This window comes from Manis pentadactyla, chromosome 4, assembly GCF_030020395.1.
Source record: "Manis pentadactyla isolate mManPen7 chromosome 4, mManPen7.hap1, whole genome shotgun sequence".
Lineage (NCBI taxonomy): Eukaryota > Metazoa > Chordata > Mammalia > Pholidota > Manidae > Manis > Manis pentadactyla.
Genome location: NC_080022.1, coordinates 33,106,232 through 33,132,615, shown reverse-complemented (window position 1 = coordinate 33,132,615; position 26,384 = coordinate 33,106,232). Strand labels below are relative to the sequence as shown.

The 26,384-nt window shown below is 42.1% G+C and overlaps 1 protein-coding gene across 1 annotated transcript in view; it reads right to left on the bottom strand.

The window, feature by feature from the left end:
- The window catches only part of CCDC30 (coiled-coil domain containing 30), a 92,278-nt gene that overhangs the window by 11,099 nt on the left and 54,795 nt on the right, over positions 1–26,384 (bottom strand). Inside the window, exons 6-7 of the mRNA XM_036893085.2 lie at positions 21,510–21,672; positions 20,517–20,629 (exon numbers count right to left, since the gene is read on the bottom strand). Coding sequence (XP_036748980.2) covers positions 20,517–20,629; positions 21,510–21,672 — 276 coding nt within the window. The remainder of the gene's footprint in view (positions 1–20,516; positions 20,630–21,509; positions 21,673–26,384) is intronic.

Sequence of the window (26,384 nt, the reverse complement as noted above, 5' to 3'; positions counted from 1 at the left end):
CCACATTGTTTTTCTTGTGAAACCTTCATAAGATTGTATATCAATGATACCTTAATAAAATTAAACAAACAAACAAACAAATAAATAAAAATAAGATGCCACTTCATGCCCACTAGGATGGCTAAAATAAAAAAGAAAGATAATAACAAGTGGTTGTAAAGATGTGGAGACATTGGAATTCATACATGACTGGTAGGAATGTCAATTGGGGCAGCCTCTGGGAAAAGCCTGGCAGCTCTTCATATGGCTAAATACAGGGCCATATGATGACCCAGCAATTCCACTCCTAGGTATATACAAAGAGAAATGAAAACATATGTCCACACAAAAACTTGTACATGAATGTTCATAATGAGCAATATTCAACCCTAAAAATGGAATGAAGTACTGACCCATGCTAAAACATGTAGGAACTGTGAAAGCATTATGCTAAGTTAAAGAAGGCAGTCACAAAGGACTACATGTTATATGATTCTATTTATATTAAATGTTCAGAATAGACAAACATAAAGAGCAAGAAAGTAGATTAGTGGTTGCCGAGGGCTGGAGGAAGGGAAGAAAATTGGGGATGGGGGCATGACAGCATAAGGATTTTTTAGGGTGTTAATGAAATGTTCCAAAATTGATTGTGGTGATGGATGTACAACTAAAAGCCATTGAACAAATGAGCAAAATGTATGGTATGTGAATTATAGCTCAATAAATCTGTTACAAAAAAACAGAATAAACAAAAATCTAAGTTACCATTTCAAGCTACAATAACAGAATCTGAATAAACAAGGAAATAGATTAAAGCCTCCATAGCATCACCAGGCAAACCTCTTTGAAGATGACTATGCTTTCCAAATAAGAATATTGTTACCCACAAAGTACTTTGTCAAATTAAAAATTAAGGAGAAGTTTCCCTTTGAACCTGCTAGAGCTGATAACACAAATCGCTCTAAACCAGGATTTCTCAACCTCGGTGCTATTAACATTTTGGGCCAGATAATTCTTGTTGTGGAGAGTTGTACTGAGTGTTGTAGAATGCTTGTATCCTTGGCCTCTACCCACTAGATACCTGTAGTACCTTCTACAGGGTGACAGCCCCAAACGTCTCCAGACATGGCCAAATGTCCCCTTGCCCTGGGAGGCAAATCACCCCTAGCTGAGAACCACAGGTCTAGCTGATGTTTCTAAACCAGGTTTTCTGTAAGCCTATGGCAGAGGTTCTTAGCTGTTTTCTGACCAGTAACATCCGCATCACCTGGGAACTTGGTTAGAATTGCAGACTCTCAAGCTCTGTCTCAGAACTACAGAATCAGAAACTCTGGGGGCCGATATGGGTTTTAGCAAGTTCTCCAGGGGGTTCTGATGCAGGCTGAAGACTGAGAGAAAGCCCCAGACATAACTGGGAGGCTCACCACCATTTCTGTTCATCATGAACAGACTACTTATGGCAGGCTGTAAGGGGCTGGTATGGCCTCTCCTCTTTTCTGCTAACAGAACCCAGGTTTCATTTAGGTGACCAGAGATCCCTTGATCGTGAAAATTAACTACAGGAAACCTAACTGACATGGAGTGGGGAAGCTCTCGCACCCACCACTCCTCATAAATCTCAGACCCCACGGAAAGAGATGGATACCGTTCCATACTGTTTTAGTTACTTTACTCTCCAGCAGGGAAAAGGTTCCACCTTCCGCTTCCCTGCTTCAGTCCAGCCAATGAGAAGTCACAATACATGGGACTCCCAGTTTACTCCAATGGACTTTTTGCTTAGAATAGCCCTCCCAACTCGGCCCTTTCCTGTACAAAAGAGCATTCTTCTCTTCTGTTCTCTGGACATGAGACAGGGACCATGGATGTAGTCAGAGTAGGGTGAGGGCCTCTGGAGGGGGCAGGGCGGGATATTTGCAGTCAGAGCAATGTAACTACATGCAAGGGAACCCCACCTGCTAAAACTCTATGTTAAACATTGAGCTCTAGAATCATTCTTCAGTGAAATCAGTTAATGTTCCCCAGATAAAGAAGAGTAGCACACGTTTTATTATGCTGAACATTTGTAACCATGTGGAAGATTCACTTTAGCATACTAAAAGGCCCAGGCCTATGTGCTGTCTTTCCTCCTTCAGACTTGACTAGGTGATTCTGCAAACTGAGCAACTAACTTAGCATGCAAACCCAGCTGTAAACAGCATAGTAAAGGGCAGGAAGAATTTCATCTTGAAGATAAGATTGCATTTTAACACCCAGGAAGTTCAAGAGGCAGGATTCTTTAGCAAGCAGACAATACCTCGGCCCACCTTGGGAGCTGAGCAAGCAGCCTTTTGATATGCTCCCGGACCCAGGTGCCGGTGTCCCGGAGAGAAATCAAGGCAGGAAATTCCTTATGTTAATTTTTAATATTCAGGGCCCACTTAAGAAGTCCACACCCCTAAACTCTTTTTCACGTTCTCGAAAAATCCTCAACTGCCTATAAAACCCCTAGACAACGCACCAACACGGACTCTCTTGTCCCCTCCTGGCGTGAGCCGGGAGCTCTGTCCTCTCACTTTATCTCTAAATAAAAGCCTGTATCTTGCTCTCCTACCTTGGGTGTTTGTGAAGCTCATTCTTCGGCTTCGTGAACAAGAACTCCGGCTTTAGACACACCTACAGTTTTACTATATCTTGCATGTCTTGATTGCAATTTGCTGCTATTCCCAAATAAACCTGTTTTTGCTGGTAAGATACCTGTTTTATTTCTAAGGTTAATAATCTCAAAGAAGTTGGGTGGGCCCAGGTACGTGTGTGGCTGGGGGAAGGGCATGAGAAACAATTAAATCCTGCTGGGTGCTTCTGGGAAAGGGCAGAACTTTGTCCTGTCTGCCCTCCGGCTGAAGCTGTGCTACCTGCAGCTGCAGTTGCTGCCTTGTAACCATGAGAACACAAGCCTAAGGACAAAAATGCTAATCCACCTAGCATGGCAGAGCAGGAGGACAGAAAGAGCCTGGTCCTGACACTACTGAGCAGCTGAATCAACTTCAACAAATCACCTAACTCCAGATCTCTTGTTTTATAAGAAATAATTTGTCTTCCTAGGTTTTTTATTTGTGGTTAGTTACATCCTGATATCTTAGAATAACTACTCTAAACAAACAAACAAACAAACAATTTTAATGGTCTCTATAGCCCTTGAGTTCACTTAATGCCTAGAAATTTGGATAATGCCTTATAGACTGAAACAAAAAGTGTTTAAGGAGTATGCAGTCTGCCCTTTGTCACAGAGGCACTTGAAGGTAGTGTAGGGGCCGAGAGCAGGCCACTCCAAGATGTGCCCTTGTGACATGCAAGCTGAAAACAATCAAGGCCCAAAAGACTCAGAAAGAAACTTTGGCCTCTCCCACCCACAAATGCATAGAAAGACTTGGAGGAAATATTCCAGGAGAGTTACCACCATAGATAACTACACTATAATAGGAACTAGGAGTGGTAGACAGGGAGGGATGTGGCAAAGTCTGTTAAAATTCCTCTGTGTCTGGTGTTGTTTCGTATTGCCCAACAATCATTTGTTTACCAAACATTTACTCTTTCATATTACTGTGAACTGCTTCCCTTTTTTGTTTGAAGTCCTAGGCCCCCAACCCCCTTCTTAGTTCAGGATGACATAGATACCTCTTTGTTCCTGACTGTCTTTGAAATCTATGTCTATAGATTGAATTTTGTTTATTTTCTCCTGTTATTCTGTTTTATACCAATTTGATTCTAAAACAGCTAGAAGAGCCTGAAAGGGTAGAAGAAAATTCTTCCCTAACAGCACAGTCATTCAGGTCTATGATGCTTGGCAGTTGGCATATGTCAACTGTCTGATCTTACCTGGGGCTCTGACACTTAAACTGGTAGAAGCCCTAACTAGGTGAAAGGAACTAATGAGTGCTCCAGGCTTTTCATAAGACACCTCATGTGGTTTTAAAGCAAATTTGTGAAGATTGTCTCCTTACTACGAATCAGGAGATGGAGGCTACACAGTTAACTCAGTGGGATGGAGGTTTTCAAACCCTTCACATTCTTTGACTGGCTTCTGGGAAACAACCTCTCAGCCCCTGGAATATCCTGCCTGATAATGTGTATACTTGTAGCCTTGTGCCACACCAGATATTTTATGCTAACAATATAATTTATGGTTAAGTGTATTTTAGTGCATGTAGAGCCCTGGGCCACACTCTATTAGTTCGACCTTTGAGGGGTTGAGGGACTGGAGACTGAATAGAGAAAGTCAATCACTCCATGTCTACGTGACTCATCCCTGATAAATTCCCTGGACAAAAGGGAGGCTGGGATGAGTTCCCCGGGTGAGAGTGCTGTGTACACGGTGGTGTCACACACCATTGCCGGGAGAGTCAGATCCTGTCTGTACTAGTTCACTGGGAGAGGACAACAGGAAACTTGTCTGCATCTTCCCTCTCCAGGGCTCTGCCCTACCTGACTTTTTCCTTTAATCTGTATCCTTTGGAATAAAGCTGAATATAACCATGAGTGTAACAGCTTTACTGAGTTCTATGAGTCCTTCTAATGAATCACAACACCTGAGGGTGGTCTCCAGGACTCCTGACACAGAGGGAAGTTACTTCTACATAAAAGAATCTGGCCCCAGAGCCTGTGATCTCCCACCATACCCTATGCTAATACCAGCAAAGACAGACAGACCACATATTGCTGATTTCTCCTAATGAGAAATTTAAAATAATTTTTTTTAAGTTTAATTATCTTTCTATCAAGGTATATTTGACATACATTTTGTTAGTTTTAGGCGTACAACATAATGACTCAGTATTTGTATACATTGCAAAATGATCACCAAAATAAGTCTAGTTAACATGTGTCACCTATACAGTTACAGAATTTTTTCTTTGTGATGAGAACTTTTAAGATTTTGTGGGTAAAATTGTAATATTTCCAGAATATCTCACCTGGCTTTACTACATCTGCATATCAACAGGCGCTCAAGGGTGGAGAGAATTATGGCTTTAGTGCATTTGCATATCCTCCAGGGTGGAGAGAAGTTCATCTCCATGTCAATGGGTAATTACCTGGGCAACCTAGGGCATGTCTGAACCTGAGAGTTTAAAGGGAGGGGCTTGCTTGCTCACTTTCTTCTTCAGGAGCAGAAGAGAGAGATGGCTCTGGACTGCAGTTTGTAAGCAATAAATGGGTTTTAAACTTTATTTCTCCCTTTGACTGATTTCAGTTTTTAGAGGTATTTTGCCCCAGGATCCCTCTCCCAGACTTACAGATTTACTCTCAGCAACTTTCAAATATGCAATACAGTATCATTAATTATAGTCCCTATGCTGTGCATTACATTCCTGTGACTTATTTATTTTATAACTGGAAGTCTGTACCTTTTAATTCCCTTCACCCATTTTGCCCACCCCCTATCCCCTAACCCCCACCCCTGCCTCTGGCACCCACCAGTCTGTTCTATATATCAATGAACTTGGTTTTTTGTTCTCTTTCCATTTTTTCAGATTCCACATATAAGTGAGATCATATGTCTTTTGTCTTTTTCTGTCTGACTTATTTCACTTAGAGTAATATCCTCTGGGTCCACTCATATTGTTGCAAATGGCAAGATTTCATTCTTTGTTTTATGGCTGAATAATATGCTATTGTATATATATATACCACATGTTTCCCACTCATCCACCAGTGGACATATGCGTTGTTTCCATATACTGGCTATTGTAAATAATGCTGCAATGAGCATGGTGTGCATTGGTGGGAGATGGGGGACGGCTGTGGAGGTGGTGCATATCTTTTTAAATTAGTGTTTTCATTTTCTTTAGGTGGAAATCCAGAAATGAAATTGCTGGATCCAATAGTAGTTCCATTTTTAATTTTTCGAGGAACCACCATACTGTTTGCCATAGTGGCTGCATCAATCTACATTCCTGCCAACAGTGCTCAAGGATTCGTTTCTCCACATCCTTGTCAACAGTTATTTCTTATCTAGCCATTCTGACTGGTGTGAGGTGGTATCTCCTTTGGGTTTTGATTAGCATTTCTCTGATGATTGGTGATTATTTGTTGGGGGGGTGAAAGGGTTATACCCAACTTTATTTCCAGGTGGCAGGTCAGTCACTAAAATCCCATTCACTCAGAGCAAGTCTGCAGGCAGCAAGCCAGTCTCTGCCTCTGGGCCCCTCTGCATAGCCGTCCTCTGAGCCTTGGTGATTTTTTTATATCGTTAATGTACAATGACTTCAACATCATTATGGTTACTAAACTCCCCCTATTATCAAGTCCCCCTCACATACCCCATTACAGTCACTGTCCATCAGCATAGTAAGATGCTATAAAATCATTACTTGTCTTCTCTGTATATACTGCCTTCTCCATGTCCCCAACCCCCTACATTATGTGTGCTAATCGAAATGCCCTGTTTTCCCCCTTATCCCTCCCTTCCCACCCATCCTCCCCAGTCCCTTTCCCTTTGGTAACTATTAGTCCATTCTTGGGTTCTGTGAGTCTTCCACTGTTTTGTTCCTTCAGTTTTTTCTTTGTTCTTCTACTCCACAGATGAGTGAAATCATTTGATACTTGTCTTTCTCTGCCTGGCTTATTTCACTGAGCATAATACCCTCTAGCTCCATCCTTGTTGTTGCAAATGGTAGGATTTGTTTTCTTCTTATGGCTGAGTAATATTCCATTGTGTATATGTACTACATCTTCTTTATCCATTCCTCTACTGATGGACACTTAGGTTGCTTCCATTTCTTGGCTATTGTAAATAGTGCTCTGATAAACAAAGGGGTGCATATGTCTTTTTCAAACTGGGCTGCTGCATTCTTAAGGTAAATTCCTAACAGTGGAATTCCTAGGTCAAATGGTATTTCTATTTTGAGCTTTTTGAGGAACCTCAATTCTGCTATCCACAATGGTTGAACTAGTTTACATTCCCACCAGCAGTGTAGGAGGGTTCCCCTTTCTCCACATCCTTGCCATTTGTTGTTGTTTGTCTTTTGGATGTTGGTCATCCTAACTAGTGTGAGGTGATATCTCATTGTGGTTTTAATTTGCATTTCCCTGATGATTAGCGATGTGGAGCATCTTTTCATGTGTCTGTTGGTATTGAATTTCTTCTTTGGAGAAGTGTCTGTTCAGATCCTGTGCCCATTTTTTAATTGGATTATTTGTTTTTTGTTTGTTGAGGTGTGTGAGCTCTTTATATATTTTGGATGTCAGCCCTTTATTGGATCTGTCATTAATGAATATATTCTTCCATACTGTAGGTTCCCTTTTTATTCTACTGATGGTATCCTTTGCTGTACAGAAGCTTTTTAATTTGATATAGTCCCACTTGTTCATTTTTGCTTTTCTTTCCCTTGCCTGGGGAGATATGTTCACAAAGAAGTCGCTCATGTTTATGTCCAAGATATTTTTGCCTATATTTTTTTCTAACAGTTTTATGGATTCATGACTTACATTCAGGTATTTGATCCATTTTCAGTTTACTTTTGTGTACAGGGTTAGACAAGAATCCAGTTTTATTCTCTTACATGCAGCTGTCCAGTTTTGCCAACACCAGCTGTTGAAGAGGCTGTCATTTCCCCATTGTATATCCATGGCTCCTCTATCATATATTAATTGACCATATATGCTTGGGTTTATATCTGGACTCTCTAGTCTGTTCCACTGGTCTATGGATCTGTTCTTGTGCCAATACCAAATTGTCTTGATTACTGTGGCTTTGTATACCTTGAAGTCAAAGAGCATAATTACCCCTGCTTTATTCTTCCTTCTCAGGATTGCTTTGGCTATTCGGGGTCTTTTGTGGTTCCATATGAATTTTAGAACTATTTGCTCTAGTTCATTGAAGAATGCTGTAGGTATTTTGATAGGGATTGCATTTAATCTGTAGATTGCTTTAGGCAGGATGGCCATTTTGACAATATTAATTCTTCCTAGCCAAGAGCATGGGATCAATTTCCATTTGTTAGTGTCCTCTTTAATTTCTTTTAAGAGTGTCCCATTGTTTTTAGGGTATAGGTCTTCCACTTCCTTGGTTAGGTTTATCCCTAGGTATTTTATTCTTTTTTATGCAATTGTGAATGGAATTGTTTTCCTGATTTCTCTTTCTGCTAGTTCATCATTAGTGTATAAGAATACAACAGATTTCTGTGTATTAATTTTGTATCCCGCAACTTTACTGAATTCAGATATTAGATCTAGTACTTTTGGAGTGGATTCTTTAGGGTTTTTTATGTACAATATCATGTCATCTGCAAACAGGGACAGTTTGACTTCTTCCTTGCCAATCAGGATGTCTTTTATTTCTTTGTGTTGTCTGGTTGTTGTGGCTAAGACCTCCAGAACTATGTTGATTGAACATGGGGAGAGTGGGAATCCTTGTTTTGTTCCCAATCTTAAAGGAAAAGCTTTCAGCTTCTCACAGCTAAGTATAATGTTGGCTGTGGGTTTGTCATATATGGCCTTTATGAAGTTGAGGTACTTGCCTTCTATACCCATTTTGTTGAGAGTTTTTATCATGAATGGATGTTGAATTTTGTCAAGTGCTTTTTCAGCATCTATGGAGATGATCATGTGGTTTTTGTCCTTCTTTTTGTTAATGTAGTGGATGATGTTGATGGATTTTCGAATGTTGTACCATCCTTGCATCCCTGGGATGAATCCCCCTTGATCATGATGGATGATCTTTTTCGATTTATTTTTGAATTCAGTTTGCTAATATTTTGTTGAGTGTTTTTGCATCTACGTTCATTAGGGATATTGGTCTGCAATTTTCTTTTTTTGTGGTGTCTTTGCCTGGTTTTGGTATTAGAGTGATGTTGGCCTCATGGAATAAGTTTGGGAGTATCCCCTCCTCTTCTTCTTTTTGGAAAACTTTAAGGAGGATGGGTATTAGGTCTTCACTAAATGTTTGATAAAATTCAGCTGTGAAACCATCTGGTCCAGGTCTTTTGTTCTTAGGTAGCTTTTTGATTACCAGTTCAATTTCTTTGCTGGTAATTGGTCTATTCAGACTTTCTGTTTCTTCCTTGGTCAGCTTTGGAAGGTTGTATTTTTCTAGAAAGTTGTCCATTACTTCTAGGTTCTCCGGTTTGTTACCATATAATTTTTATTAGTATTCTCTAATAATTCTTTGTATTTCTGTGGTGTTCATGGTGATTTTTCCTTTCTCATTTCTGATTCTGTTTATGGGTATAGACTCTTTTTTTCTTGATTAGTCTGGCTAGGGGTTTATCTATTTTGTTTATTTTCTCAAAGAATCAGCTCTTGCTTTCATGGATTCTTTCTATTGTTTTATTCTTCTCAATTTTATTTATTTCTGCTCTAATCTTTATTATGTCCCTCCTTCTACTGACTTTGGGCCTCATTTGTTCTTCCTTTTCTAGTTTCATTAATTGTGAGTTTAGACTGTTCATTTGGGATTGTTCTTCTTTCCTGAGGTACGCCTGTATTTCTCTCTTAGCATGGCCTTTGCTGCGTCCCACAGATTTTGTGTTGTTGGATCATTGTTGTCATTTGTTTCCATATATTGCTTGATCTGTCTTTATTTGGTCATTGATCCATTGATTATTTAGGAGCATGTTAGTAAGCCTCCATGTGTTTGTGGGCTTTTTCATTTTCTTTGCATAATTTATTTCTAGTTTCATATCTTTGTGATCTGAGAAGATGGTTGGTACAGTTTCAATCTTTCTAAATTTACTGAGGCTCTTTTTGTGGCCTAGTATATGATCTACTCTTGAAAATGTTCCATGTGCACTTGAGAAGAAAGTGTGTCCTCTTGCTTTTGGGTGGAGTGTTCTGTTCTAATACATTGGTGAGTGCCTCTGTCTCCTTACTTATTTTCTGTCTAGTTGGTCTGTCCTTTTGAGTGAGTGGTTTGTTGAAGTCTCCTAAAATGAATTAATTGCATTCTATTTCCCCCTTTAATCCTGTTAGTATTTGTTTCACATATGTAGGTGATCCTGTGTTGGGTGCATAGATATTTATAATAGTTATATCCTCTTGTTGGAGTGACCCCTTTATCATTATGTCTTCTTTGTTCTTCATTTGTTCTATCATTATGTTCTTCTTTGTCTCTTGTGGCTTTCTTTTTTTGAAGTCTATTTTGTCTGATACAAGTACTGCAACTCCCGCTTTTTTCTCCCTGTTAGTTGCATGAAATATCTTTTTCCATCCTTTTACTTTCAGTCTGTGTATGTCTTTGGGTTTGAAGTGAGTCTCTCTTAGGCAGCATATAGATGGGTCTTGTTTTTTAATCCATTCAGTGACTCTGTGTCTTTTGATTGGTGCAGTCAGACCATTCACACTTAGGGTGGTTATTGACAGGTATGTACTTATTGCCATTGCAGACTTTAGATTTGTGGTTGCCAAAGGTTCAACGGTAATTCCCTTACTATCTAACAGTCTAAATTAACTCACTTCGTGTGCCATTACAAACACAACCTAGAGGTTCTTCTTTTTTTTTTTCCTCCGTTTTCTTCCTCCTCCATTCTTTGTATGTTATGAATCATATTCTGTGCTCTTTGTCTATCCCTTGGGTGACATCATTTAGCCTTAGGAATACTTCCGTCTATGGGAGTCCCTCCAAAATGCACTGTAGAGGTGGTTTGTGAGAGGTAACTTTTCTCAACTTTTTCTTATCTGAAAATTGTTTAATCCCTCCTTCAAATTTAAATGATAACCTTGCCAGGTATAGTATTCTTGGTTCAAGGGCCTTCTGCTTCATTGCATTAAATATATCATGCCAGTTCCTTCTGACCTGTAAGCTTTCTGTTGAGAAGTCTGATGATAGCCTGATGGGTTTCCCTTTGTATGTGATCTTCTTTCTCTCTCTGGCTGCTTTTAAAAGTCTCTTTATCCTTGATCTTTGCCATTTTAATTATTGTATGTCTTGATGTTGTCTTCCTTGGGTCCCTTGAGTTGGGAGATCTGTGCACCTCCATGGCCTGAGAGACTATCTCCTTCCCCAGATTGGGGAAGTTTTCAGTAATTACCTCCTCAATGACAATTTCTATCCCTTTTTCTCTCTCTTCTTCTTCTGGTACCTTTATAATATGAATATTGTTCCGTTTGGATTGGTCACACAGTTCTCTCAATATTCTTTCTTTCTTAGAGATTCTTTTTTCTCTTTGTGCCTCAGCTTCTTTGTATTCCTCTTCTCTAATTTCTGTTCCATTTACTGTCTGTTCTACTTCATCTAATCTACTTTTAAATCCCTCCATTGTATGTTTCATTTCAGATATGGAATTTCTTAATGATTGAATCTCTGACTTAAATTCATTCCTAAGTTCTTGAATATTTTTCTGTACCTCCATAAGCATGTTTGTGATTTTTATTTTGAACTCTCTTTCAGGCAGATTGGTAAGTTCAGTTTCATTAGGCCCTTTTTCTGGGGTTTGTGAGATTTTGGTCTGAACCATGTTCTTTTGACATTTCATATTTCTGTGTGGTGCCCACTAGTGCCCAGAAGCTCCAGTCTCTGGAGCTGCTCAGCCCCTAGAGTGAGGTTGGGGGCCGTATGGGAACAGAGCTGTGCCTGGAGGCAGGAAAGATCTGTTTCCTGATTCCCATCTGCCGTGCCTGTCTCAAGTGTCAGAGCCCATGGGCCAAGCACACAGGTGTAAGGCTCTGTGCCTTGCATCTATAGCTGTTGCAGGCTGAGCCTCCTTCTGCTGGGCCTGACGCCAGCATAGTGATTGCCAGTTTGTGAACCGGTGCCGGCAGGCCAGGAGGAAGGTGCAGCAGGCTGCATGTCACAATGGCGGGCATCGGAGCTGAATAGGCAGCCAGGGGGATGCGGCGCCTGAATTTCCTCAAAGTTCCCAACCAGCTGGGCAGAGTGTGCCCAGACAACCTTGTGCAGCTGTCCCCTCCCCCTCGCAGCAGGCTCTGTGCAAACCCCACTCCTTCAGCAGCCCTCTCGCTGCTGGGAGGGCTCTCAAACCACCTGTCTTTCCTTTGTCCCACAGCGGCTGGGTGTGGATCCCTCCTCCAGAAATGGCCGCAATCTGTCTCTCAAGCACTCCACCTGTCTGAGCTCCCTAACGTCCAGCGCACTACACAGTGTAGGTTTCTGCTCCCAAAGCAGACCTCCAATGCTCAGTGTTCAGCAGTTCTAGGCTTCCACTCCCTCCCCCGCACCGTTTCTCTTCCTCCCACCAGTGAGCTGGAGTTGGGGAAGGGCTTGGGTCCCACCTGATAAAGACTTTTGTACGTTACCCTGTGTTTATGAGGTCTGCTCTGTTTGTGAGGTATACATGCAGCCTTCTTTCTTGTTGCTGTTTTAGGGTTAGTTGTAACATTTAACTATATTTTCATAATATTTGTGGTTTTGGGAGGAATTCTCCTCACCTCTCACGTCACCATCTTGAATCCAGTGATGATTGGTGATTTGGGGTATCATTTCATCTGTCTGTTGGCTGTCTGTATTTCTTTAGGAAAATATCTATTTAGATCCTCTGCCCATTTTTAAACTGGATTGCTTGTTGTTTTGCTATCAAGTTGTATGACTTTACAGATTTTTTATATTAACCCCTTAGCAGATATATGATTTACAAATATTTTCTCACATTCCATAGGTTGCCTTTTCATTTTGTTGATGGTATCCTTTGCTGTGCAGAAGCTTTTTAGTTTGGTGTACTCCCACCTGTTTGTTTTTGCTTTTGTTGCCAAAAAAAAAAAAAAATCAACACCAAGACCAATGTCAAGGAGGGGAGCTTACCGCCTATGTTTTCTTCTAGGAGTTTTATGGTTTCAGGTCTTATATTCAAGTCTTTAATTCATTTTGAGTTAATTTTTGAGTATGGTCTGAGATACTGGTTCAGTTTCATTCTTTTCCATGTGGCCATCCAGTTTTCTCAACAGCATTTATGAAAAAGACTGTTCTTTCCCCACTGTATATTCTTTGCTCCTCTGACATAAATTAATTAACCATATATGTATGGGTGAGTACAATATAAGGAGTTATAAGAAATACATATTTGGTCATGAACATGACCAAATATGTATTTCTCTGGTATATCTTGGTCTTTATCCACAGTTCCTGAAAACAATGCAGAGTCCTAAAGGTGAAATGGGTGTCTTGTCACATTAATGAGACACTCTGGGACCCTACCCAAGGGCAGGGGCTAGAAGTTGAATCAGACAATGGCAAACAATTTAGTCAATCATGACTATGCAATGAAGACCTGAAAAACAAAATAAAACCCTGAGAATAGCTTATCACTCTCTTGCTTCTCTATTGGAGAGATCTTTCAGGCTTGGCGAACCAGAACACCTCCACATGCCACAGAGCCAGGCCCCAAGTTCCCCAAGGATAGAAGCTCCTTTATTTGGGGCATGCCCTATGTATCTCTTTATCTGGCTGTTTGTTAACTTGTATCCTTTATGGCACCCTTTATTAAACTGGTAAACTTTGGATTCCTGTAGGCCAGGTACACGTATGCCAGGCTATATACAGGTTGCCAGTTTTCCTGAGTTCTAGGAGCTGCTCTAGCAAATTAATCAAACCTAAGGGGGAGGTCATGGAACCTCCAATCTGTAGCTAGTAGGTCAGAAGCATAGGTTAACTGCCTGGGGCTTGCAACCAGAGTCTGGAATGGTGGGTGGAGGGCAGTCTTACAGGACGGAGCCCTTAACCTAAGGAATCTGGTGCTGTCTCTGGGCAGATAGCATCAGAATTGAGTTGAGTTCTCGGATACCCTGCTGGTGTTCGAGAATTGCTTGGTGTTGTGAGTGTGGGAAGATCCCCTTACACTCACACACTCACACACACACACACATGTGTCCAGGAACCCAAAAGATGTTAGATTGTTAGACTGCTGTGTATTGTTATATATATACCTATATAGATATATATGAAAAAAAGCCATAATCACAGTGAAATATTTTGTTTTTGTACAAGAACTAGGAACCAGATAAGAGGGAGAGAACAAAGTTGACTTATTTAATGTTAATTCTAGTCAAACTGTGATGAAAGAGCTACTCCATAGGAGAGTGTATGTTCTTATAACCTACGTCTTACCCCAAATATGTTTTTGCAAGCTCTTCCATTTCCCAATAGTGCTCCCTTCTCTCCTACTTGCTGATTGTATATAAAATAATTTTTTGAATGTTTTCCCCTTAGGAGATTAATTTAGTTGATAGCTAGATACCAAGCTGAGAAGTTTGGATTCCTGTAGACCAGGTACACGTACGCCAGGCTATATACAGCTTACCAGCATGTGTGGCAGTGACTGACTGCTGGAGTTGTCCCCAGTCTGTTTTCTCCTTGTTCTGTCATAGTAGACTCCCTGACTTTTAGTTAGGCACTTGGTTACCCAATATATGAAATGCATTTTCTGACTTTTCATGCAGCTGGATGAGGCCATGTGAGTAAAGTTCTGGCCAAAAATTATTAGTAGAAGTAGTATGCCTAATAGGAAAACAGAATGCCCTTGTCCTCCCCTTCCTTCTCATTGGCTGGAATGTGGGTATGGCAGTGAACTATCTGGAACTATTTGAATAAGGGCAACATGTTAAAGATGCTGGAGCAACCACAAGATAGAAACATCGAGCTACCATACCCATCCTGGACTGCTTATGTCTGCACTATTAGGTGAGAGAGAAACCTCTCCCTTTTTTAAAAACATTCTTATTCAGAGTCTCTGCTACAGCAACTCAACCCAACCTATTTGCTGATTAATAGAGTTAGTCTAGATGACTGAGTTCATAAAACCACCTCAGGCCTGTTCAGTTCTGTGACCCTTGCAGCACCCACTACATAATATGAGGGACATATTTTTACAGATTATATTTACAATTACCACTGTTGTGACTTAGGTAACTAATAAACAGGGAGATGTTTCCATCTCATAAATGTTCTCATTTTCCTTTTTTACTAGGAATAGTTTGGGAAAACATATCACTGGGTTTCAGTATCTTTAGTCCATAGCTTCAGAGTTGTCACATCCAAGAGCATACATGCAACCTATTATCCTCTGGGTTTCCCAGCTGCTCCCAGTTACTCTGATATTTTGATATCATTTGAAATACAACACATGTTTCTGGAATTTCTTTTACCCATCCTGCCCTGCGATATTATAACCCAAGTCTCTAGTTTCCCAGGACATACAGTGGCTGCCTTTCTTACTCTGCCATTTGGACTATTAAAAAATTTTATTCTAAAAAAAAAAAAAAAAAAAAAAATTTATTCTTTAAAGTAAGATGAATTATAGAAACTTTGGGAAAAATCCAACTCCCAATATGTATTCAGTTTTATAATGTTGTATTTCCTTCTAGTTTTTTATAAGGATCTTTTGTTTAAAATTTGTCTACATAGAATTTTTTCTGTTTTCTTCATTTATTGTACCATAGCATTTTCCCATACTGTTAGCTAGTCTTCATAGCCACTATATTTCACAGTTGCATTATGTTCCACCAAGTGAATGTATTATACTTGACCTAACTAGCTCCTATTGCTTGATAATCAGGCCTCTTCCTGTAGTGTTATGCATGGTTTGAAGAGTGTATTGATACAGCACAGCTAGTGAGAGCTTACAGCCTTCCATTGCCACTGCTGGCTGGCTATTTGGCACACATATTGGTTTGGTCGGAAGTTCTGTTGGCCAACTTGCCCAAAGAACATGTGGATTTTCTGCTTATTTTTGGCTTTATTAACTACTATTACTATGAGGCAGAGTAATACTCATGTTTTAAAATTTAGAGACAACTTTTTGCTTATATTTAAGTAAAACCAGATGGCCTATTATTTTTATTTTGAAAAGCAAGGAATTTGTTCTTCTGGAAGAATGGTTGGGAAAACATGGAAAAAATAAGCATTATCTGTAAAGGTCAGGCCTGGGATCAGGGGAATGAAAACAAAAATGAGCCCAGAGTTTTGGTAATGCCTCCTGTTTTCTTTCCTAAAGCTGTAATTTTTAGGCCTGGACATACATCAGAATCATGGGGAAGGTTTTAGAAAAATATTGATTCCCAAGCCCTATCCCCAGATTCTGATTTAATTAATCTACGCTGGGGCTTAGGCACATGGGTTAGGATCAGCTGTCCTAAAGACTATAGACAAATAACATGGATAAATATTCCACCTCATAGCCATCAAAGAAATTCAAAAGAAAATGATAACTAAGTAACTTATGACTATAAGGAAACAGTAAAATAGAATGTGTTGAGCAAAAGAAGTCAGACATAAAAGAGTACAGGCAATGTGGCTGATGAAACTCTAGAAGCTCTAGAGTTTCAACTCTAGATGAAATTCTAGAAAATAACTCAGAAAACTGGATTCCTGGAGAAGGTTGGGGTGCAGGAAATACAGAGTGACTGCAAAGAGGTAGGAGAGAACTTTAAGGGAAAATGAAAATGTTCTGTATCTTGATTGGGGTAGTGGTTATGTGGGTGAATTAATTTGTCAACACTCATAGAACTGTACATTTAAAACCTGTTGCATTTACTATAATGTAAATCATACCACAAGTAAAACAAAGAATATTGGTGAAAATGTCATCAGAGCCCTTCCTCGCCAGGAGTGCTCATGAAGATATGGTGAAACTGCTGCTCTTATAAAATGATGGCAGAAAATTTAGGTAGGATGCTTCTGAATACTTGTCAGTATGTTTTAAGATCTGGAGTTTCAGCTTTTTGACCAGTAATTCCACTCCTGGAAATTTATTCTATAAAAATAATTTCTGAAATGAAAAACACATACATACACCAAAATGGTTTTTTCAGCATTATTTTAAATAAAAATATCAATCATAGGGCCAGTGAGTAATTCTTAACTAAATTAGAACTATGTTGTGAGGGTTGAATCCAGCAGGTGGAGAGCTAAAGTTCTTACTTGGTGCTGACCATTGGTCAAGAAATGAAATAGACTGATTAACATAGTATTGCTTGGTAACCACAGATCTGAGGGACTTGATGGCTCTTTGCACCAGCTTGTCAGCATTGTTTATTGATAACAGTGAGATTGATGATTTGCACCTGGTCTTAGCAAGACCCCAGAAAGGCTCTGCTCTTAAAGCTGGTTATATAGCAGAAATATGCTTACATGATCAGCAGAATATTAAAAAATTTAGCTGAAACTCCACTTTGGGATCCCTGGTGGTGAGCTGGTTAGTGCATACGATGGTGGTTCCTGATTCCAGAGAGGAGGTACATCCAGGTAAGGCCCTTACACAGGTGCTTCTGCCTGACTTCTCTGCACTGCCTGGTATGAGACCACCATGGGCTGTGATGGTATCCTGACTCTACTTCTGTTGTAATAGTATATCCTTTTCTTGCAACAAGTGGCACATTTGCAAGCACTGTCAGGGGGGTTCTGTTAGTCTTCTTTAGCAATGGAACCCTATTTAACTGCCACAGGTAGTGCAAGGGCATATCAACCTTACAAAATATTATGTTTACAAAAATAAGCAAATTAAAAGACTGTACTAACAAAGCACAATGCTTCTGAGATGCTATTGAGAATATACAATTTTATCTAAGCTATGATAGTAAAATCATAAACTATGTCTATTGACAGATTAGGAGTGAACATGGGATGGGTTCTGGATAAGTTTTCTTTCATTCAAAAATTTGCACTGTTGTTTCATTATTTGTGAAATGAAAAAAATTTTAAGTGCCTATTGCTCCAGGAGGAGGGAGTTCCTGGCTTACAGCAAGCTCACTATGAATTCAGTAAGACTGAATAATGACAACAGAACATGGGGATAAAAAGGGCCTCATACCAAGCTTTGTTCTCATGGCAGTAGGTCCAGTGCTAGACTCCCATCCGCCGGTCTCAGTCTCTTGCCATGGCTCCAGGCTCTGCTCCCCAGGCGCTGCCTTCGCTACAGGCTCCATCTCCGTTCTCTCCTGCTCCCAGCACCAGGCTCCGCTCTTCCCTCTCTCCAGCTTCCCTTCTCTCTAGGCTCCCTTCTTTCTTCCTAGCACCCAGCAGAACTCTGGACAGATCTCCATGGTGACTGGCCAACACCGGGACCAATTATGTCCCGGTGCTTGTTTGTTTTCTCTCCGCCCCTCCCCCAGTCAACGCTTCTGTTACTGGCAGTTCCTTCTGGGTGGAGCTCTATCTGCTGTAAACAGTTTACTGCCAAAAGGTATGCAAATAGATGCCTGTATATATATATATACAATGGGCAATATTACAATCAGGTGAGAATCCTGGCCATGAAATTTCCATTTTCCATATACTGCTTAAAGACCAAATGTCATTTTATGTATATACATTACGTTCAGTATCAATTCCTTTGGCAGGCACTGTGGCATTTTATATACTCTAGATCTATCATTTCATTCTCTCACCTCCGTCTAATAGCAAGAAATAATGTAGAAAGAGCAGTGTATATTTTATCAGAGGACTGAGTTCCAGTTTGAGATTTCATAAGCAGCATAAACTGAAACCACACATACTCCCTTGACCATGGTTTCTACATTTCTTAGTGATATGATGATCAAAGCAAAATAATGAATGCCAATGACTTAGAAAAATACTCTTTGTTATACAGCAGTAAAAAATGTTTTTGAAATCATTATCATTAATACCATCAACAGAGTAGATGAGTAAGGACATAAGAGAATTAGAAACTTCCATCTAATGAAAGGAATAGAGCAAAGGCTATATATAATATAGAGCTGGGAACAGAGGTAGGTCATAGAGCAGGAACTAAAAATAAATGGATACAATAACAGCTCTGTGGTAGACACTGTTCTGCGTAAGTGTTTTACATATGTTTATTCATTTAATTCTCACAACTTTGGGTAAGTAGTGTTATAGTACCCATTGTAAAGATGAGGGGCCTCAGGCACAGAGACCGTTATGTAAGTTCCGCAAGGTCACATAGCTTGTTTCTAGTAGACCAGAATTTGTCCCTGGGCAGTATGGCTCCAGTGTCCATACTCTGAACTACCACGCCACATTCCACAGAGGAGAGCAGGAGGAATCTGGTGGAATGGTGAGTGGAGAATGGAAGAAAGATGAGGAAGTTCAGGAACACAAATTTTTGAGACCTATTACATATCAGGGATTACTGATAAAAAGATGAGCAGGACTGTGGCCCATGCCCTGGGAAATGTGCAGTTTGTCAGGAAGATAGGTAAAGAATCACATTTCAAAACAACATGGCAACCTCTGAAGTAAGTACAGAGAGGCACGTACAAAGGGCTACAGAGCCACAAAGAAGAACCCTCACCCAGCCCAAGCTGGTGGTGACAAGAGAGGCTTCTTGGAGAAGGTGACTCTCAGTCTAAGGATTATGAGTTGAGATGGGGAGAGGCTGGTCTAGCCTGAGGAAAGTACATGGTGAGAAAAGCCTAAAAGCAAGTGAGAAGGATGTACCTGGGGAGGAAGAGATTTCCTCTACTCCTCGGGTCCTTCTAGCTGGTGTAAGAATCAAATTGATGTGAAACAGATTAACAGACAGGTGTGGGGAAAATGGAAATTTTATGGCCAGGGTTCTCACCTGATTCTAATATCACCCATTGTATACCTACTTAGCCTGCTTCCAGGCCCAATCGGCTGTGAGCTGTTCACCAGCCAATAGAGCCACCTGGGGTGAACTGCCAGGGAAGTGTCCACTCGGTAGAGTGGTGGACAGGAAATACACGAGCACCTGGATGTCATCAGGCATGGCAGCTGCCAGTCACCAGAGAGATCTGCCCACAGTTCTGCCCTGAGGTAGGAAGTAGGGGAGAGAAGTGCAGAGCCCTGGTGCTGGGAGGGGAGAAGAGAGCCTGGTGCTGGGAGCAGGAGAGAACAGAAATGGAGCCTCTAGCGAAGGCAGCGCCTGGGGAGCAGAGCCTGGAGCCATGGCAAGAGACTGAGACCGGCTGAGCAGAGAGGAACCAACAGCCAAGGCAGTGCCTGGGGCAGAGACTGAGATGAGCAGATAGGAGTCTAGCACTTGACTTACTGCTGTGAGAATAAAGCTTGGTATGAGGCCCTTTTTACCCTTGATGTTCCATTGTCATTATTCAGTCTGCTGGAAATCACAGTGAACTTGCCCAGGGTGGGGAACCCCCTCCTATCAGAACAACACAGGGAAGCAGTAGACATGGGTTCCAAAGACAGTCAGGGAGACTGAGGTGTATATATGTCATCCTGAACCAAGGAGAAGGGGGTAAGGGTCTGAGACTAAAAAGGAAAGGGAAGCAAATCACAGGAATACAAAAAGAGTAAGTATTTGATCATTAAAATACTTAATAGGCCATACAGAAACAATGGAGCACAGAGAGACAGTTTAACAGACTTAGCCACATTCCTCCTGGTCTACCACACCTAGTTAACTTATAATATATCTATGGTGATAGCTTCCCACCCCAACCCCCAAGCCCCCATCAGTTCCTCCATCCAAATTCTTTCTATGGAGTTGCAGGGTGGGAAGTCAAAGCTTCTTTCTGAGTCCCCTGGGCCCCAACTGTTCTCAAATCTGAAGTAATCTGTCACAATGGTACATCTTCGGGTAGCTGCTCTTGATCCCTACACTGGGAAAAAGCTACAAGTCCTCTTCCAAAGGGAACTTGCTTTTGTTTACCTCATATAGACATGAAGTTGCTTCAAAAATTGCACATATTCTTCACGTAGTGCTTCCTTCTCTTGCTGCAACCCAGAGAGCTGCTCTGACAATTCCTGGTTTCTCTCGAGATTCTGAAAAAACATTTTTTTAAATGAGACTATTTTGGGCCACAAGGTTGGTGTGGTAAAATTGTAACATTTCCAGAGTATCTCGCCGGCTTTAGTGCATTTGCATATCTTCTGGGGTGGAGAGAAGTTCATCTCCATGTCAATGGGTAATTACCTAGTCAACCGAGGGTGTGTCTGAACCTGAGAGTTTAAAGGGAGGAGCTGGCTTGCTTGCTTCTTCAGGAGCAGAGGAGAGAGATGGCCCTGGACTGCAGTTTGTAAGCAATAAATGGGTTTTAAACTTTATTTCTCCCTTTGACTGATTTCAGTTCTTAGAGATTTTGCCCCAGGATTTTCTCTCCCCAAACTTACAGTTGGAAATCTGAAAACTACATTTCCTAGACGCCCTTGACAGCAGAGTCCCAGTTTAGTTTCTGTAAATGAGAAGCACTTTTACACATCACACAATGTTTGAAAAGCACGGAAGAAAGAAAAGCCATTGTTTTCTAGCACTGGCAGGTAGATGAATGGGCAGATAGCAGATGAGACATTTGTAGGGGCTTCAGGAAGCATTCCTGTAAAACCCCCACTTTGGTACTGCTGGAGATAGTTTCTCTATGATTTTTGAACTTCTGAATTTATTAAAGGCCAACAGCAGTTCTTTCTGACTCTTTACTAACCTCCAGCTCTCCCTTCCAACAGTTTTGCAAGCATGTTATTCCCTGTGTTAAATCCTTCCTTCATTATAATACCTAGAGTAGATTCTGCTTTCCTGACTGAACTCTGACTAAATTAGGCTTAATAGGTAAAATGCTAGGCCCTCAATAATTTTTAGCTATTATTAGCGATTATTCAGGTCTGTCAGAATATGAAAACCCAGAAGCATGTTTATTTACTTTCTTACCTCATCAGATTTTCTTTTTTCATTTTCCAGTTGTTTAAGTTGGGCCTCTTGTTGCTGAATTCTGGATTGTTGCTGAGAACTGGTCATTTCCAGTTGATTCCCTTTATCTTGTAAGATTTTCACTTGCTTTTGTAGCTCATTTATATTCTGATCCAGGAGTTTCCTGTGGGCAATTGATGTACATTAAATTACACTGTGAATTATAAAGCTTTTAAAGATAAAATTGTTACCATCACAAGGGATGCTTTTGGTCCAATGAGATGAGGCATAAGTTCATACATAAAGGGATCAACACAAGGAACATCCTTTGTGACAAAACTTTTCCTAGTTCTCTTACTCCTACAAAGAAATCTGATTTCATATAGGAAACTAGCACAGAGAGGTTTGATTGACTTGCCTAAGGCTGCAAAGCTAGGACAAGATGGAGGAAGGGCTCTAATCCAAAACCCAATATTCTTATTACTCATCCTTACTACTTCTACAAGTTGAGGCCCTTGATCTTCTTGATTCCATATAGGGTTGTTAATTACAGACACTATTAATACTAATGCATGTGTGTTAACACTATAGTAGCTGAATCATGAATGAGCCTGTGTTTGATGAGGAAATTCACCCTTTTCCAAAAGAGCCATGTGGGTATAATTGCAATATTTCCTTACTCTCTCTCTTGGTTTTAGTGCATCTGCATATCAATAGTTATTTCCAAGGGGTGGAGAGAAGTAGGCCATCTCCATATCAATAGGTAATTACAAGGGCAAGCGAAGGCTTATCTGGACCAGAGAGGTTGGGTGGAGCTCTCTTCTGCTGCAGCCTGGTCAAGAGAGAGAGAGGATGACTGCTTGTAAGAAATAAATGGGTTTCTCCCTTTGACTGATTTTGGTTTCAAAGGCATTTTGCTCTGGGATTTTCCCCTGGAGTTACAACTGACAGTAGTTGCCAGGACCTCTGAATCTGAAATCTGTCTTCATGAGTGTGACCCTTGGGTGGGCTGCCTCTAGGGAGGTGGGGAGGCCCCAGTGGCTGTAGCAGTAGAGGGTACAGCTTTACTCGGGAATCCCCTATATGTGCAGCTTCCAATTGGGGAGCCCCTAGTAGAGAACTGGTCTAGGGTAAAGCACTTCCTAGAGGGGTGGGGCCTTCCCCAGAACTGGGGAAGGGTGGAGACTCCGGAAGCTGCAGAATTAGTCCTCCATCAGAAGACAGCTTAGAGGCCCTGAATGGCTGTGTAGAAGCTGGCATTGTAGGATCTCTTTTTGTCAAGATAGTGGAAAGTGCTACTGAGGAGAGAGGATTACTGAAGAGAGAGAAAGGGTTATTGAGGAGAGAGAGACTTCAGCATTGCTTGGAGGAGCTGGGTGATGACCTATGGGATGCCCTTAAGGAAGAGAGACAGTTATTGAGGGGACAGTTCGCACTCCTGGAAAATTCCTTAGCAGCAGCGAGGGGGGAGGCAGCAGGAAAGTCTGCATTGCAGAAGGTCATGGGGGAGGGAGAGGAATGAGTGGTGCCTTCAGCTCCGGAGATGGTGGAGGAGGTGTCAGGAGAGGACAGGGGTGTGGGTTTGAGGGCCAATCTGTTGCTGAGACCACCGTCTGAGGCACCAGCCACTCCTGTATTAAAGGCTTACCTGGTTGTAATTAAGAAAGTGAAAACACAACAACCATGGGCTCCTGAGGGGGAGGAGCCACCCCCTCCCCAGGTTGTGAGGCACTCTGTGCTCTGCCCCTACACCCAGGATGAGTGGGTAGGCATGAGCATCCAGTGTCGGCAGAAGCCACTGGAACCTCTGCCTACATGGCTTTTGCATCTCTGGGACATGGGGGTGGAAAACATTGTTATGTGGGGTTCTGAAATGAGTAGACTGGCTTCTCTGACAACTTACCCTTTTCTCTGGCAGCGGTTGCAAAGTGCCCATCAGTCCTCAGGGAATTGGGTGCTTCTGGATTGGCTGACAGCAGCCATCAGGGCAGTTTGGCCTAATCAGGGTGATTTACCATACTTACCCACCAGCAGGAAAACATATGCAGAGCTCCAAACAGGTGTGGTGGGAATTGGGCATGAAAAATATCATCTATAATATGGACCCCCAGGGCCCTGATGAGAAGTTGTTCACTGTAGGAATGAGAAATCAGGTGCTCCATACAGCTCCATCTCTCTTTGGGTCCCTAGTGACTATTCTTGCCCTCTACAGAGGGCAACCCATAAGTGAGGCTACTCGTACTTTAGCAGATCTAGGAGAGACTAAAACAATAAGAGCCCAGAAGGAAGTATGGGCTACGACTGAAAGGAGAGGTGCAAAGGGCCCCGTGAAGGTCTCAAGGACCCTGATGTGGGTTGATTTGGTAAAAGCCAGGGTAGTGAAAGAAAAACTCGATGGGCAGCCCCATACAATATTGTTAGAACTGTGGCACCAATTAAAGTCAGAGTAGCAGTTCCAGCCACTGAGGTCCAGGACATGGAAGCCCCATGTCCGGCCTGTGTCCCTGCAAGACTTCCTGGGGGATGGTACTCAGGCCCCACCTGGGTCCTCACCCCCGCAGGATGACGATTGGGCATTGTGGCTCAACTGAGGGGAGGGTCAAGGTCCCCACCTTGGGGAACATGGTACAGACCAGAGGCCACATGTAGAATTAGCAATTGATTTGTCCCATTACTGTACAACATGTCCTGGCACTGGTGGACAAAGGAGCTGCATGTTCTCTGATTTATGGCAACTCTGAGTGTTTTCCTGGACCCCTGCTATGATAGATGGCTATGGGGATAAGGCAATTAGAGTGAAGAAAGCCTAAATCCCATTGGGGATAGAGTGTTTACCCCCAAAGGAGTATACTGTGTACATTTCTCCCACCCCTGAATATATTTTGGGGCTGGATATCCTGCAAGGCCTGTGGTTACAGACTGGGGGTATGTGTGGTAAAGGCAGTATTGAGGGGACACGCTACGCACCCATCTTTAGCTCTTCCTGTACCTTGGTGAGTGACAAATACTAAGCAGTATAAATTGCCTGGTGGGCATAAGAAAATTGGAGAAGCTCTCCAGGAGTTGGAGAAGATGGGCATCATAAAGCCCAGTCATAGCCCTTTTAATTCCCCAGTGTGGCTAGTGAGAAAGCCAGACGGCTCCTGGCGTATGACTGTGGACTATAGGGAATTGAATAAAGTCACACCCCCTTTGCATGCTGCTGTCCCCTCAATAGCAGCCCTTATGGACACACTAAGTCATGAACTGAGGACATATCATTATGTTGTGGACCTTGCTAATGCTTTCTTCTCAATTGACACAGCACAGGCAAGTCAGGAACAGTTTGCTTTCACATGGGAAGGATGGCAGTGGACATTCACTATCCTTCCACAGGGATACCTCCACAGTCCCACCATTGTAGCCCAGGACTTGGCCACATGGAAGAAACCACAAATGGTGCAGCTGTATCACTACATTGATGATATTATGCTCATGTCTGATTCTCTTTCAGATTTAGAAGGGGCAGTTCCCAGACTGCTGCAACATCTAAAGGAGAAAAGATGGGCTGTGAACAGCACCAAGGTTCAGGGACCTGGTTTGTCTGTGAAATTCTTGGGAGTTGTCTGGTCAAGTAAAACTAAAGTTGTTCCTGAAGCAGTCATCGACAAGGTACTGGATTTCCCCACCCCTACCACTGTGGCAGTATTACAAGAGTTTTTGGGCCTTTGGGGCTACTGGAGAGTATTTATCCCACACTTGGCACAAATTCTGAAGCCCTTATACTGGTTGGTACAAAAGGGCATCAGGTGTGACTGGGATGAGACATGTGCAGCTGCTTTTACTGCTGCTAAGTGAGCAGTCAAGGCCATAGAGGCCTTGAGTGTAATGAGCTCATCAAGACCCTGTGAGCTAGAAGTTCATGTAACTGAAGATGGTTATGGATAGGGTTTTTGGCAGTGGCTTGAATGGACATGCCAACCTATTGGATTCTGGTCACAACTATGGAAGGAGCAGAGGTCTGGTACACCTTGATAGAGAAGCAACTGGCTGCTGTGTACCATGCCTTGCTGGCTATGGAGCCCATCACCAGAACAGCTCTGATGAAGGTAAAAACAACCTATCCCATTGCAGGGTGGGTGTTAGACTGGACCCAAAGGCCAAGGAGTGGTGTGGCATAGATGCCTAGTAGTAGCACCCTCTCTACTAGCTCCTTAAGTGGAGAACTCCAGCGTTTATTGGGGCCCATGTCATAAGCAGGAAGAACTTGCTTATGAGCCATTGGTAGCTGAGACTCCTTATTAGGAGGGAAAAGCCCCTATACCCGGAGATGCTTGGTACACAGACGGCTCCAGTCATGGGCAGCCCCCAAAGTGGAGGGCTGTAGCTTTCCATCCTAAGACTGAGACAATATAGATGGAGGATGGAGAAGGGAAGGGCAGCCAATGGGCTGAGTTGTGGGAAGTACAGCTCATGATCACCCAGAAGCTCTCCCCTATAGTTGTCTGCACTGACAGCTAGGTCATCTACTGGGGCTTGACCCTGTGGCTACCAATATGGTACCATACCAATTAGATGGCTGGTCACCAGCCCTCTTGGGGGCAAGAGTTGTGGCAAGACCTATGGGCCTCTGGTCAGACTAAGACTGTTACTGTATATCATGTGACTGGCCATTTGCCTTTGGCATCCCCAGGGAATGATGAAGCAGACACATTGGCCCAGGTGTGTTGGCTAGAAGGAAAGCCTGCCTCTGATGTAGCCCTACGGTTACGTCAGTGTTTGCTGCACACAGGGCTAAAGACAATGTGGGCTGTAGCCCGTTGGTGGGGCTTGCCGTTGACCTTTGAAGAAGTCAGCAAAGCCTGGAAGGAGTGCCTTATGTGCTCTAAGAGAGACTTATACCAAGTCCCACAGCAA